Below are 16,307 nucleotides of genomic sequence, written 5' to 3'. Positions count from 1 at the left end.
TGGACAAATTGTCAACTATACCACGGTTGTGCACACAAAAAAAATATTGGGCAAATGCAGCGCTCTGCAAACACCATACTGTGACCACAGCTTAAGAGAAGATAACAGTGTGTTACTGCTCATGAAGCGCGACTTCAGATTTATTGTCCTCCTTGTCTTCGTAAAATATCAGTCTTTTCCTAAATTGACCATGTTGATAGAAGTTGCTTTCGTATAATGTACTGAGCTTATGAGACTTTCCAGAACAATCCTCAGCAGCGTTTATTAGACTTTGCGTCTAATCCTGTGGGATTTGGCGAGACTCCTGGATTTTTTTTCATGGATTTGGAAGCATCAGAGTTCTAGTAGTAGACAATATAGAGCAATGCGTGGCTGTATATATCATATTCACACCTGGCATCAAAGTTCTATCTGCTGTTTATTTTCTGCACTGGGTATAAAGGTGATTTGCAGAAGTAACCTGTAACTAAATGGGTTTATTCGCAGCTGACGTTCGAAAGCTGCACCTTTTTTTTTTTTTTATTTATGGGGTTGTTTGTTACTTTACAAACTTATACCAAGTGAGCATGAGGTGGCTTAAAGAAAAAAACAAGCCACCATCTATATCTGCCTCCCTGACTGGTACCGCTCTCTTGCTTTTCTTGCCGGTATGTTTGCATAAACATCTGGGGGAAAAGAGAGTTGGTGCCATGTAACCGCTGCAGCCAATCACCCACCGATCACTTGATTCTTTCATGCTCTGTCCGAGCATCTTACTCCGCCCTAATCACATGGCAGTGACATCATCTCAGGTCCTACAGCTATTTGCTGTGCAGCAGATCCATCCTGGTGTTCTGTGGATGTCTTTTGTTCTCTGGTATCAGCCATTACATCAGACGGCCAGAGCTTACTGCGTCTGCGCAGGACACCAGTACACAGCGCAGGCGCCGGATTTGAAACGATAACAGCGCTGAGGGGGCGGCGGCGAAAGCGCAGGAAGATGTGAGTGACGGCAGAGGAGCTGGCCAAGCTGGGGAGTGAGGACCCGCCTACCTGGCTAGAGACAGGAATTGTGGCTAAGTATAAAAACGCTTTATTTGGGGTATGCTTGAACCTAAAACTAAAAGCCACTTTGTTAGAATGCAGCATTACTGCTGCACAAGGTGGCTCTTTTAGTTTATAACGGCTGGAGGCGGGTGACAGTGGCCCTTTAAACCATCCTGTGCCTGTGTAAAATAGGGGATAACTGCTTTGTTCCCTACTTTGTTCTGCTTTGAAAAAGGCCACTTAGTACTGTGATCAGGGTTAAAGCCCTTACAAAAATACTTCCTTCCATAACAAAGATTTTTTATTGCTTTTTGTTTCGTTAAATGTAAAGAAAAGTAGAAATTTTCAGTGTAGGTATAGAAATTTTAACATTGTATAGAAGACATGGTTAAACTCCTAAGGTCCAGACTGCTGGGATTAGAGTTATCTCTGATCCCGGCAGCGGCGGTAAACTGCCAGCTGTGTAACACAGCTCACACTCCACTTGTATGGAGCAGGCTTCACTCCAGAGCACCCCTCCTGACATTCGGTGAACCCTATCAGCCCCAAAACAGTGGAAATCTGTTCCATTCTCCTCCCTGAAACCTCAACAGCTGTCTTATCCCCCAAAAAAATAAAAATTACAGTTATTGCCCTAAAAATGTATTAGGGTATGTGCACACGTCAGGATTTCTTGCAGAAATTTTCCTGACAAAAAACGGACATTTCTGCTAGAAAATCGCATGCGTTTTTTTCACGTTTTTTGTGCGTTTTTTTCCAAATGCATAGAAAAAAGCGGAAAATCCGCAAAATTAATGTACATGCTGCTTTTTTTACCGCGATGCGTTTTTTTCGCGGAAAAAACGCACCATGTGCACAAAACATGCAGAATGCATTCTAAATGATAGGATGCATAATGTATGCGTTTTTAATGAGTTTTTATAGCGTTTTTATCGCGAAAAAACACGAAAAAACCTGAACGTGTGCACATAGCCTTATTGCTGCACTAAGGAGTCTTCTGAACATCACAAGTTGGTAATATTGGAAAGTGCTTGTAAAGATGAGCAATTTATTTATCTAATATCGGCTTGGTTCTCAAGAATGGAGGGATTTTCATTCTTTAGATCAGGGCTCCTTGCTTAGGTTACCAGCCACCTCTGCATCTTGTAAGTAGTGGCTTATCTCCTAGGCAAAGAGTGTAATTCCTACAAAGCCGGTGGGCTTAGCTCACCTTCGATTTTGGGGGTGACAAGTTCCCCTTAACAAACATTCAAATATTGTGCCTTTTGTTTCCCAAAGATATCAGAACAATACTAGAGCTGCAATACTAGGACAGACGCAATAGCTAATCAGCAGCCAGTCAACAAATGCGGCCGCAGTGAACAATAATTCAGTGACCGTAAGGCCTCTTTCACACTTGCCTCGGTACGGGTCCGTCGCAATGCGTCGGGCTGACGTACCGACGGACGTTGTGAATTTTTTGCACAACGTGGGCAGCGGATGCAGTTTTTCTACGCATCCGCTGCCCATTTTGCAGTCCGGGGAGGAGGGGGCAGAGTTTCGGTCACGCATGCGCGGTCGAAAATGGCGGACGCGACAGACAAAAAAAACACGTTACATTGAACTTTTTTTTGTGCCGACGGTCCGCCAAAACACGACGGACACGACGTGTGGCAATCCGTCGCTAATACAAGTTTATGGGCAAAAAACGCATCCTGTGAGCACATTTGCAGGATCCTTTTTTTGCCCTAAACGACGGATTGCAAGAAACGCAAGTGTGAAAGTAGCCTAAGGGTCAACAGTCATTCTCACATCACCTCTAGCTCATGTCCCTGGGCCTACTGAAATAATATGGCTGGATAATTCAGATTAAATGCGATGTTGCCACAACATGTATATGTTTTAGTTAGTTAACACGTTTTTTTCCCCAAAGTGTCAGTATTTACTTAGTTTCATGCTGTTTTTGTATTCAAGTGAATGTGGTTCTAATCAAGTATCAAAAGACTGTCCGTCCCTTCCAAACAGAAATCAGGTGTGAACAGGTGCTTACTAAAGGTACCGTCACACTTAGCGACGCTGCAGCAATATAGACAACGAGCCGATCGCTGCAGCGTCGCTGTTTAGGTCGCTGTAGAGACGTCAAACACAGCAGCTCCAGAACGATGCAGGAGCGATCCTGTGACGTAACGGTGACTCACTTCTCGTTCTCACAGGTCGTTAGCTCCATGTAAAACATTGCTGACATCGTTGCTTTTGCTGTCAAACATGACGATACACGCCGACCTGACGACCAAATAAAGGTCTGGACTTCTAGCTCCGACCAGCGATATCACAGCAGGATCCAGATCGCTGCTGCGTGTCAAACACAACGAGATCGCTATCCAGGACGCTGCAACGTCACGGATCATTGTCGTTCTCGTTGTAAAGTTGCTCAGTGTGAAGGTACCTTTAGAGTAGCCACCTCCATTTACAACTAAACAAATTTGTTTAATGGTTCTAATCAAGTCAGCCATTAATATCCACTGCTGCTTTTCTGTTTTTAGCCAGGCAGCTCTGAAACATTTTGCCTTGGAGCGCAGTGAATACCGTAATTCTTTTCTGCCTTTTTAATTTTTGTGCTGTTGTCTTCAACCATTTTTTGTGCCTTTTTTTTTTTTTTATACTACTGGATCAATAAAGAAATTATTTTAAGAAGATGTGAGTGCCTGCTATCATTTGGACTTTTGCTATTATTGGAGTTTTTTTGCCTTGCACCTGAGCTGATTTTTCGCATTTTATACCTGAATTACGGTAGTTGTGTTTTCCAAATACACAGGGCCTTCCGGTGGTTGAACAAAAATAGATTTATCTTTTTTTTTTTTTTTTCCCCCTTAATACGTTTATTAAACAACAACAAAATTAAGACATACAAGGTTGGCGTATATTCAGATCAGAACATATACAGTCATCATAATATCTATGAAGAAAACCGTAAAAGTAGCTCAAGATATTACAGTATGTCTAAAGTAGTTACTTAAAACCCTTAAACAATCCTACTGCCATAATAATCTCCATCTCATTAATAATTCAGTATTAGAACGTAGTGCGAGCCAATGCAAAATCCACCTTAAGCTCTATCAAATTGGAGCTAGGCCATTACCCATATGATGACAGTGAGGTACGACGAGTTCCATACATCCCAAATTTTATTACATTTCCCTAAACAGCCCCGATTCTGGTATAAAGTTCGTTCATAAGGTATAATGGAGTTTACCAACTCCATCCAGGCTCTGAGAGATGGATGTGTGTTGTCCATCCAACGTAAGGCTATCATTTTCCTTGCTAAGAAAAGTGTCTCTCTCAAAAAATAGATTTATCTTAGTTATTTTTTTTTTTCCTTTTTTTCCCCTCCCTTTTTCACTACTATACCATGCTACTGTTTTTGTTTTTTTTTGTTTGCTTAAATGTTGTTTGTAAGGATATTTATTGAGAAAAGCGAATGTCTCCTGTAAGAAGAGTGTTCCTTTAAGCTGCAGCCGGTGTCTCAATAGACTTTATTCATTTCCTTGGTAATCAGATGAGGATAACATTCATTACACGGCGAAATGTTATACTTGGCCCCAATCACACGGTATCTGCGCTGGTGGAACGTAATTTGTACTGGAAAGGTATTTTCTAGGTCATGATAAAATATTTCCGCAGGGTCTGACCCAGGTTAGGTATCGGACGCTGGCTGGCAGGATCGTGGACCTTTTCACTTTCCAAGTTATAATAACAGCCCATAATAAGATGCGGACTGCGCAGCCAAGTTTATGTTTCTGCTGGGACGGTGGGCGAGGAATGTATATTTAACACGTTACATAAATCCGAGCAGTTCTACATCACATTCTCCTTCTCGTCATCGGGCCGGTTCTGATTTATGTCATACAGAACTCCTTCCAAAAGCCAAAGCCTGCACCTTAACCCTTGGCTCCCCATAGCCACCCTCTTTCTGCTCCCCTCCGCTCATTTTACATGTGGTGCAACGGGCATATTCGCCTCCTGGGCACCTGCCAAGCTGCACTCGCTTTCTGTCTCTCGGTCCTTTTTAGGCAATGTTTACTGCTTCTGACTTGTCCAACAAAGAATGCGACCAGAGAAAGGAGCAAGAAGTGCGATGGTGGGAGGCAGGGGTGGTGTAGCTACGGGATGATACCAGAGGGGATGAAAAGTACGGCTAGTAATCTGGTCAGGATGTATAGGAGGAACCGCGAATGTGGCACTGTTTCTTACATCTAGGCTTTCTAGTAAGCAATTTTGGAGGCATTTTGTCCCATCCTTCTTTTACACATGTTACATGAATATTTGCACATGGATTGATTTCCTGTACGAACTACCGAGCTGCATGTTGGCTTGTTTTTTGGGTTTTTTTTTTTTTTTTTACCTCGTCTCCCCCATATTTTTCTTTTTTTTTTCATTTTCATTTTTCCCCCCCATTCTTCCAAGAGCCGTAACGTTTTTATTTATAATATGGCAGTATCAGAGCTTGTTTTTTTGCAGGACGAGTTGCACTTTTGAATGACAACATTGATTTTACCATATAGTGTACTGGAAATCCTATTCCAAATGTGGTGAGATTGTACAGGTTTTTTTTTTTTTTTTTTGAAATGGTGTGATGCTGCCGTAGCACTGTTCGCAGTGAAGAGGAAATGACCCACAAAGTTCAAACACAAAAGTCTCTTTAATGTGTTACTTCACACACAAAGGTGCATAGCATTTTATAGTACACATCATCAAAGTTCAATACACACAGTTGCATCTCGTCTAAGTGCTGTTTCATAGCACTACACATCATATGGCTTTAAGATTGCAGTCCCTAAACACCCCGGACCTCTCCTTGTCCAGCTTCACATGTTGCAGACACTACATGCCAGTCCTCCTCTGATTAGTTCCCGTGGGTGTCCTGCACCGCTGTATCAGACTATTTACTCACACAGCCCAGGATATCCTCCGGATAGCAGCCAGGCACCATATCCACCTGTTTGCAATCGTTACACATGCTAGTCCTCTTTTGGGCACAGGACTGTCCACATCCGACTCTTTCGGGCACAGGACATCCACCTCCGGTTCACCTCTGGACACAGGACTTTCCACATCCGAGACCAGTACCATGGACGACTTGCATCGCTGTATGCGCTGTGGGTGCCAGGCCATTCAGCTGCCATAGCTGCTGGCTCTGCTGGCCTGTGCTGCTTCACAGACACAGCCAGCGCTCTGCAGGCCTCTGCTGTGCACAGCAGCATACACCAGACTGACACTGACGTTGCACCTGACACACCCATACCCCTTACACATATGTTGTGAAGGGGCTTATAAGGATATTTAAAGGATAATTAAACTTTTAAATGACTTTTGACATTTTTTTACCCCTGTTCCGTACCGTTGGGCAAAGTTCTCACAGAGATCCAACACAGCTCTCCTCACTTCAATTTTTATAGTGCAAGCAAAGTGGATGAAATGTAAAGTAATCTGAAAAAAAAATATCTGCAGCGTTTATTAACGAGCTGAAAGTTTTAAGATCTGCAGTGTGTCGATTTATGCTGAACATGTAAGTGTATCAGATAAGGAAATATTACATCTCTGACAGTGATGGCATGTCGTGAAGGATATGACAACACCAAATGACCCCCTGGAGTTCTGATCTTGAGAAAGGACTTCCCGCAGCATCGTGTCGGCTTCAGTTTTTCCCTTTCCTAAATCTTGGAATGTCTCTTGGGGAAACTACCAAATGTAAATAAAGATGTCATTCACTACTTTTTCATTGATGACCTATCAATCAAATAGGAAAGGTCATCAATGAAAAAATAGTGGACAACCCTTTTAATATAGAACCTAGGGGGAGACTGATTGCGACAGAATGGCCAGTGAGCAGTGGATGCCCTTAATATGTAATCGTGCTTCAGGGAAATGGGTCGGCTCATTTTAGGTTGTTTCTATCCCCAGTGACCGCTGCTGATCTCCTCCTGTCGGGGATGAGGACATTGGAGCATGTAGCGGTGACGGTGTCTGTCACGCACCCACGGCGGGGAAACCTGCAGATGCAGCTGTTCTGTCCGAGTGGAATTTCATCCCTCATTGGAGCCACAAGGAAAATGGACGCGTGAGTGTAACAATGGGAAGCACAAGGGTTATAAGGACGGAGTGGCCAATGCTTCAAGGAACTAAAATACTCTGTGCTTTAAGTGACCCAGGTGGCTTCACCGACTGGATCTTCTCCACGGTCCGCTGCTGGGGGGAGAGTGCAGAAGGGACCTACAGGCTTCTGGTCACGGACGTAGGTATGCTTCCTATACAGTATTAGGGGAATGCAACGTTATTCCCTTTTAGACTTACAAATATATAAATTGATATATTGCCTGTTTCTTGTCGTACAATACTTTTACTTAATTATTCCCGTCAGTTCTGCGATGGGTCAGCAGATTTTTTTATCAGTAAGGCTCGGGCTACACGATGACATGCACGTGACTCTGAAATTGCAGTGCTACATTGTAACATTGCATCTAATGCTTTACTATGGTGTCCTGCGACATTCGGATAGGTTGGCAAATATTTGGATTTTCTGTCACTGGTCGCGCGCGACTCACTTGTCAAAGATTTTAAAAAAAGTCAATTTGCCCATGATTTCAAAAAAGAGGAAAAAAAGCTAAATCACTGCTATAAAATAGTTGGGCAATAGCAAGTTGTACACGAATTTGGTGACGCAACTTGTATGATAATTGTTGTTCAACACATTGCGGTGTAGCCCCAGTCTTAGGCAGACTTTGGCTGGCTATTTATTGGACTGGCCGATAGGTAATAGTTTCAACTTCCCTCGATTAAAGCCAGCCTGGAGGCTCAGCTGATCAGATGTTATTCTAGACCAGGGGTCTTAACTCTTTGACTGTTATTCCTTGTATAGGACATTTATCATGGGAAGTATAATATTGCTTTCCTGAATAACCCTGTTTTTCTCAAATAGAAGAAGAGCCTCATAAAAGAGGTGTTTTTCAAACATGGCAGCTAACACTTTATGGTTCCTCGTGGAAAATGGAGGATGTGGCCGAGAGGAGGAGGTAAAACGCTAGAAAAAAAAAAATCTCATATTTCACATTGTGCCTTATAGAAAGGAAAATGTCTTTACCTGAACAATGAAGCCTTTGTTACACTGCCTTCTACTTCACCTTCCTTAGCAGCCACTGCCAGTTTTCATTTTTGCACTTTTTTTTCTTCTTCTCCTTGTAAAGAGTTCTAAATAAAAATGTATTCTGTCAACATCACCCCATGAGGGCTTGTTTTTTGCGGGATGAGTTTCACTTTTAAATGACATCAAAAGTCCTTTTCCCATATAATGTACTGAAAGAGATGGAGAACAAAAAATCCAAGTGCGGTGAAAAGAATAAAAAAACACAGAATTCTGCCATTGGTTTTTGGGGATTTTATTTTTTGGTGATAAGTTTGCAGTAAATATGACCTGGCAGCACGATTCTCCAGGTCAGTATGATTATGGCCGTAACATTTTATTACATACCAAAATATAAACTAAATTAATAGTCATTAAATGGCTTAACAAGAAAAAAAATCAAAACGCCAGTATTACTTTTTTTGGGTTCCCGCAACATTGCAGACTCTACAGGTCTCGGAAAATGGCGCCATTTTTATTTATTTATTTTTTTTACAAACTTTACCATTTGTTTTCACCTCTGTAATAAAAAAAAATAACCAATACATGTTTGGTATCTACGAACTTGTAATGATTTGGAGAATCATAATGGCAGGTCAGTTTTAGCATTTAGTGAACATGGTAAAGAAAAAAACAATTGTGGAATTGCACTTTTTTTAAAAAAATTTCACCACATTTGGATTCCCCCCCTTTTTCCAGTACACTATATGGTAAAATCAATAGTGTTGTTCAAAAGTACAACTTGTTCTGCAAAAAAACTAGCCCTCACATGGCCATATTGACAGAAAAAGTTATGGCTCTCTGGGAAGAAGGGGAACAAAAAAATGGAAAATCCCAAGCCCAGGAAGGGGTTAATTTGTTTCGCTATACAAAATTTATTTCAAGTAATTTTAGATTTTGACTGGACTTTTGCAGCTGTGGAGGTACCAAAAGTTTTTTTTTTTTTTTTCTTTAACTGGGAAATGGGAGGTTGATTTTAATTTTGATGTGGGTTTTTAACTTTTTTTTTTTTTATTTTTTTTTAAACATTTTTGCTTTATTTCACTTTTTCTTTAGTCTCCACAAAGTACTTTAAATCTGCGATTGTGTTATATGCGGCAATCTCGCAGTATTGCACACTATAGTGAAAATGACTTTCTCCTATGATGCTCAGCCACAGCCTGGACTTCATAGGAGGACCAACGTGTCAGTGACGGGGACCTTCAGTAGCTCCTCAACTGCCAAGGACCCCATGATGTCACATGGGAGCCATTGCACACCTGCACCAGCAGTCGCCATTTAAATGCTGCAGTCCGCGATTATTAAAAAGCAGAGATCGGAGCATGCTCCAGTTGCTGCTGTTGCATGCAAATGCCGGCTGTATGACGCAGGAAGCATCTGTCGCATATGTAACAAGCTCAGCTCCCGAGCCTGGCCATACATCCGCATTCAACATGTGCAAATTCTTCTCTGTGGATTTCACCCTGCGAGATGTAACGCAATTCACAATCCAGTCCAACCCATGAAGCTGCAAAATCCGCAGCAGATACGTCCCACGTAGTTCTGCACGGTGCGAGTTTTGTACATTTTATTGATCTTCATCCATCCAATGCCGGCTCAAGCATTGATATTTATCACAGCAGTGCCACAACTTGTATCTTTTTTTTTTTTCATCAGGCTGGTGGAACTGGCACAGGGTGGTCAGTTTCTGAATGAGAATTTCTCACTACCTTGTCCCCCAGGACTGGAGATTTCTGAACAGGACAGCTATACAATCACCAATAACACCCTGCGGGTAAGGTCCTCTATGGGAACGTACGATGGTGAAGGTATTGTAGAAGGGGCTGCGCCAGACTCTGCCTCCGGACAAGCAGTGCCGTTAAATCTCATGTATCATTGATGCCTTTAATTTAGGCAATAGTTTCACAAATAGATATGTACCTACGGCAGGGACTTTTGGTATTTAGTACCTGATGGACTGATTGTGCTTTCATGTCTCTACATTTGCTCATCTTTTACATTTCGTTGTTGACTGTATGGAGTTATCTGGGCAGTAAGGTAAGGGTTAACCCTCCTGGCTTCAGACTTGCATTTAGAGAACGACAGTGGAAGAAACGTCAATGTTTTTCTTGATATTGTATGTAATTTTTTATTGTATTTATTTAATTTCCTCTTTGTTTTTGTTTTTACCAGACCCTCATGCTGCTTGGCTGTTTTGCTGTGTTTTGGTCCCTTTATTACACAGTGGAGCTCTACCTTTCCAGAATTTCCAGCGATCTGGACCTAAGCTGTGAAGGTTCCTCTTGCATCTTATCCCGGGGACACCAGGGAAGTCCTAACCCCCGTCAGTTAGAAGGGGGCCTGGAGACAGAATCGTTACCGCTGTGCGGCGTGAATGATGCTGCTGTAGAATATGAGGACGAGCCAGACGATGTGGAGATGACACTATACAGGCATCAATCCTCCTCCAAACAAATCAGAGTAACCGGTGTGAACCTGAGCGATGCCCGACACGGTGTGACCTCTGAATTTCAGGTGCACAGGGACATATTAAGACATGATATTTGTGACAGTGCTTCAAGCCTAAATGAGTATGGGTAAGACATAGCCGGGTGAATAGGACGCCGTGTGGCAAGCAAGGATGCACTTCAGAGTATTTAATTTAAAGGTATCTGCCTTATCCATTGCTTTACTATCGTGTGGACGACTGATACGTTATGGAACTGTTTTGCCATCTGTCCACATTTCAGTCTCATGATGGATGACGTGTTGACTAACAGCTGCCAGATGCAAGAAGCTTCACATGTTGAGCAACTATCATGTCTTTAAGAGTTGACCCCATGTTAAACAGGATATGTTCCATAAATGCCTGAAGGGTGCGGATCCCATCTCTGGGCCCATTACCTTTTGGGTGACTCCCATCGATCAATTAATGCTGGTTTCTTATATCAAGTCAATGGAGAGGTGAATCTGCTTATAAAGACGGGGGGACCCCTGAGCTGAGGGTCCTAGATCTGCACTGAGGGATCTGCAATATTTAGGCATTTACATTGCTTATCCTGTGGGCGGGAATATTCAGGATTCTCCAGGTGTTGCATCACTGGAACAATTCATACCGTCTTTGATTTTTATTTTTTGATTTTGTTTATACGGGTGATTGCCTTTTTTTTTTTTTTTTTTCAAGCCGTTTAAAAGGACAAAGTTTAAAAAAAAAAACACACTTTATATAATTTTTTTTAACTTTAATTTGAAGTGAATTTTGTATGGGGAACTTAGATACATAATTTATTATCGGCAATCCAAATTCACACACAGCATTTCTTCCAAATGTCACATTATTACTAACCGAAGTTGCCTCTAAAGCTGTTGCGAGTTAAGTTGACTCTCTTTACAGGGCAGCGATATTTTATGAATATTTTGATCATTACTAGCGATGATCGAACGTACTTGGATAAGGTGTGATCTGGTGCTAACTGAGAGTCTTTGCCGGTCTTGAACAATATGTTCGAGTCCCCGAGGCTGCATGTCTCACGGCTGTTCGACAGCCACAACGAATGCAGGGATTTTCTGTTTGTTAGGTAATCCCTTCATGTGTTCTGTCTGTCGAACAGCTGTGAGACATGAAGGTGTGGGAACTTGAACATGTTGTTCGAGCACGCCGAAAACACTTGCTCTTGAGCATGCCCAGATAACACCTTATCCAAGCACTTTCGCTCATCACTAATCATTACTGTCCCTTTGTACACAACTTGCTGCTGCCCATCATGCCAAAAGGAAATGCATAGATTGTGATTTTGAGAAGTTTTTTTTGTGCATTTGCTTTTATGTTGCTTTACGATTGTAAAATGGCCTGATCTCGTTTATGTGTTAGAGCAGCACAATGGATCAGGAGCACTTTTAGGACGTGTGCACATGGTACGTATTTGCTGCTGTGGATTTGTAGCACATTGTATTCTTTGCATGTCAAAGGCTGAAATCTACAGTGACATTTGCAGGTTAAATTTATATTCCATAGAGTTCAATTTCCTACAATGCGTCGGTCACGTTGCGCAGCATGGGCACGAGATTTCTGAAAGGTTGTCCAAGATTTGGATATTGATGACCTATCCCTATAACTGGTCATCACAATTAGATAGGCAGGAGTCTGGCTCCACCGATTAGCTGTACATCCCGTGGCATGAGAATATTCTGAGTTTATACCACCGCTCCATACACCACGTTGTTGCTGTTTTTGGGTACTGTACCTCAGCTATTCACTTCTATAGGAGCCAAGCTGCAGTGTGTATAGACCTCCACTGGTCTTACCTTGTGTAGATCCTACTGCAGACAACTGATAGTGGGGATAATAATGACTTTGATAATGATGGCTAAGTCCTGAAAAAATCCTTCCAATATCTCATCGATGTCACTGCTACGGTAAAATGCAGATTTTTCAATAAATAAAAAGATCAGCCGGGTATGAATGGACATACCTGTAGTGTAAATGCTCCAGATTCTGTTGCAGAAATCTATGCGATTTCCAAGAATACTGCAGCTTTGCTGTAGTAAAAATGACACTAGATAATGCAGTCACCTTTATATTGTGCCATTCCTCTGTTACTCCTAGAAATGTGTGTGAATGGACTACTGCGTGTTGCCATTCCCAGGTCAATGAGACAAGTCCCGACAAACCGACACGCTAAGCAATGACTGAATACCATCCGAACATTTCGAAGACGCTCTATTAACAAGCGGTATGACATTGTCAAGGTATCAGTTTATTCAACTTTTCCAAGAGGAATAACAAAGGATCAGCACAGAGCAGAATTTTTCAAATGCACATTTTTTCCTAAATTAGACACTAACAGATTAGTAAATGCTTACATTTAGGTATTTTAGCGCCTTTGTGATATTTGTTATTATTGGGTTTAATCATAGAATGTTAAGAGTAGGAAGGGACCTTCAGGGTCATCGTGTCTACCCCCCCCTGCTCAATGCAGGATAAACTAAACCATCCCAGACAGATGTCTGTCCAGCCTCTGGTTAAAGACTTCCATTGAAGGAGAACTCACCACCTCTCGTAGCAGCCTGTTCCACTCACTAATCAGCCTCACTGTCAAAGTTTTTTGTAATATCTAATGTCCTGCTGGAACGTGCGCAAGGCTCAATTTGTTGTTGACCACTGAACTTCAAGAGGATTATTGTGGTCTACCAGCATATTTCTTTACCACCACAGATTATCTGCTAATGCCCCTGCTTCATCTAATATGAGACTCACTGTTCTGAAGATGGCCAGAAAGTGCGTTTTTTCACATTTTGTGGAAATTAATGGTTAATGACTTTTTAGTTTAGGGAATACTATACGTAGCATATACAGTACATCCACTTGTCCTTCATTTCTGTTTTTTCACATATTTGCAATGAAATATGTCAACAATTCTTCTATACATAGCCATCATTCACCCCTATTAGGCTGAAGTCACATGTCGACGTATGTCACATAACAGCCATTCTCAGATAAGTTGGTCAACAGAAAACATTTGTGCGGCACAACTTTTTTAGAGTTGCAATTTTACTGTTGAAAAAAAAATGCCAACGGCCTATTCAAGATTCAGTAGCTTGCATCTCTGGCAAGTACAGCACGTGTGACTTGAGGCCAAAAACTCTGTAAACATTTGCGACGGTTTAGCGCCTGCGGTAGAATGCAGTGTTGCAATGTGACACCACCATCTCAATGTCACATCAGGCATGTCGCTGTGTAGTATGGGGTAATTCACTCGCTACTTTACCCGGAAGAGTAGCTATAACTTCTAAGAGACTATCGTACCGAAATTTGGACTGTGCATGCCTTGGTTCATGAGAAACTGATTGTTTAATCCAGATGTTGAAAATGTCCACTGTTTGCATCCAAGTACGCCTGCTTGCGCCGTTCCATAATGTTGAATGTATTCGGCAGGATGTCTGGTGTTATAGCCTGAATTTATTGCTGTATGTTTTCTCGGAGGGCCTGCCTGTAATGTTCATTGCTTGTTAGTTATTGTACACCTGACCTTACAAATCGCACCAAGGGAAAAAATCCGGCAGTGTTAAATCAGACGATCTTGGTGGCCAAAGTCGCCTGGAGATTACTCTCATCAAAGACAGCTTCAGTACACTGAACTGTGGGTTTCGACCTCCAAACTCCTTTGGAAACTGACTTTGGCACTTCTTTAGGACTCAGTTTGCCAATTAGTTTTCACAATGAAAACCCATTCGTCCAAACTGTATCTGTACATTGTTAAAAAAATGAAGAAGGAATTTGGCAGGAGTGAAATGCAAACAGCACAGATAAACTACCGAAGCGCAGGAAAGCGTGTAACGAGTCTATCTCGTAGTGGAAACGACCGCCGGGATGACAAGTTGGCAAGACCACTTGGAGCAAGGATGCTTCTCATCTCTGGTGGTGAGGTTCATTGCACTCTCACGTCCCATCAACCAAAGTACGTACAGTCCAAATTTCAATACAGTTGACCGTCTTTTAGAAGTTACAGCCATTTTTTCCAGGTAAAGTAGAGAGTGAATCACCTTGTACTTGGTTTCCTTTTGAGGTTAGGAACTGCAGGCAATCCAGAAGAATGACCATTAACTAATATCTCTATTAGTCACTTTCCTTTGTACATGAACCCAGTTAGGTAGCTGAGGATTGAGACAATCGGGGGTGTTCCTTCTGGCTGTAGAGTGCTGCTTTGCTTTGTCTATGGCATGGGGCTAGGCCAGGATATTGCACCTTTGTACCTCCTGGTGAGGTTTTTCATTTATTTTATTATAGTCACACAAGTGTTCACGGATTATGGCCGATAAGGAAGTTTCCCCTTTCTATGTTGTTTGTAACACTACAGAATCCTAAGAACTTTACAGACTGTTTATATTGCGTCGTAAAGTGTTGGTTGGTGTACTTTAAGGCAGTTAAAACCAACAAAATGGTAAAAAAGAAAAATAATAATTGGCGATTTGTTAATATTTTATTGGTATTAATAAATTGAGCTTTATAGAGTTATACATATGAAACATAATTTTATCTTTATGATTTAATTTATTGTTTTTATGAGACATTATTTTGGATTGAATGGTGGTGAACGTTTTGCTGGAAATTTTATTTTAAGGGCAATAAAAGGTTTTACATGGTTTGTGGTCTTATTCATGTGCACCGCTATCATGTGTTTTAACTGCTTGACCCACTATATCATCAACGCTTCCGGCTATACAACCTATATGAATGATTTGGATGACGGCTATGCCCCCCACTATCATCAACGCTTCCTGCTATACAACCTGTATGAATAATCTGGATGGCAGCTATGCTCCCCACTATATCACCAACCCTTCTTGCTATACGACCTACATGAATGACCTGGATGGCAGCTATGCTCCCCACTATATCACCAACGCTTCCTGCTATACAACTTATATGAATGATTTGGATGATTATGCTTCCCACTATATCACCAACGTTTCCTGCTATACAAACTAAATGACCTGGATGGCAGCTATGCTCTCCACTATATCACCAATGCTTCCTGCTATACAACCAATATGAATGACCTGGATGGCAGCTATTCTCCCCTCTTTATCACCAACGCTCACTGCTATATCACCTGTATGGATGGCAGCTATGCTCCCCACTATATCACCAATGCTTCCTGCTGTACAAACTATGAATGACCTGGTGGCAGCTATGTTCCCCACTATATCACCAATGCTTCCTGCTATACAACCTGTATGCATGATCTGGATGGCAGCTATGCTCCCCACTATATCACCAACTCTTCCTGCTATACAGACTATGAATGACCTGGATGGCAGCTATGCTCCCCTCTATATCAACGCTCACTGCTATATCACCTGTATGAATGAACTGGATGACAGCTATGCTCCCCACTATATCACCAATGCTCCCCAGTATATCACCAACGCTTCCTGCTATACAACGTATATGAATGACCTGGGTGGCAGCTATGCTCCCCACTATATCCCCAACGCTTCCTGCTATACAACCTGTATGCATGATATGGATGACGGCTATGCTCCCCACTATATCACCAACGCTTCTTGCTATAGAACCTATATGAATAACCTGGGTGGCAGCTATGCTCCCCACTATATCACCAACGCTTCTCGCTATACAACC

At 42.0% G+C, this 16,307-nt stretch overlaps 1 protein-coding gene across 3 annotated transcripts in view; it reads left to right on the top strand.

Moving 5' to 3' along the window:
* The window catches only part of PCSK7 (proprotein convertase subtilisin/kexin type 7), a 39,043-nt gene extending 23,739 nt beyond the window's left edge, over positions 1-15,304 (top strand). For 2 of the 3 annotated variants that reach the window (XM_077249870.1, XM_077249869.1), the window contains exons 12-16: positions 6,967-7,123; positions 7,207-7,301; positions 7,982-8,075; positions 9,839-9,956; positions 10,355-10,905. In XM_077249870.1, coding sequence (XP_077105985.1) covers positions 6,967-7,123; positions 7,207-7,301; positions 7,982-8,075; positions 9,839-9,956; positions 10,355-10,762 — 872 coding nt within the window. In that variant the 3' untranslated portion in view covers positions 10,763-10,905. Of the gene's footprint in view, positions 1-6,966; positions 7,124-7,206; positions 7,302-7,981; positions 8,076-9,838; positions 9,957-10,354 lie in introns of all 3 variants that reach the window. The other variant, XM_077249868.1, reaches the window with a different exon arrangement.
* The last annotated feature ends 1,003 nt before the right edge of the window (positions 15,305-16,307 follow it).

This window comes from Ranitomeya variabilis, chromosome 4 (assembly GCF_051348905.1).
Source record: "Ranitomeya variabilis isolate aRanVar5 chromosome 4, aRanVar5.hap1, whole genome shotgun sequence".
Taxonomy (NCBI): Eukaryota; Metazoa; Chordata; class Amphibia; order Anura; family Dendrobatidae; genus Ranitomeya; species Ranitomeya variabilis.
This window is presented reverse-complemented; position numbering and strand designations above follow the sequence as displayed.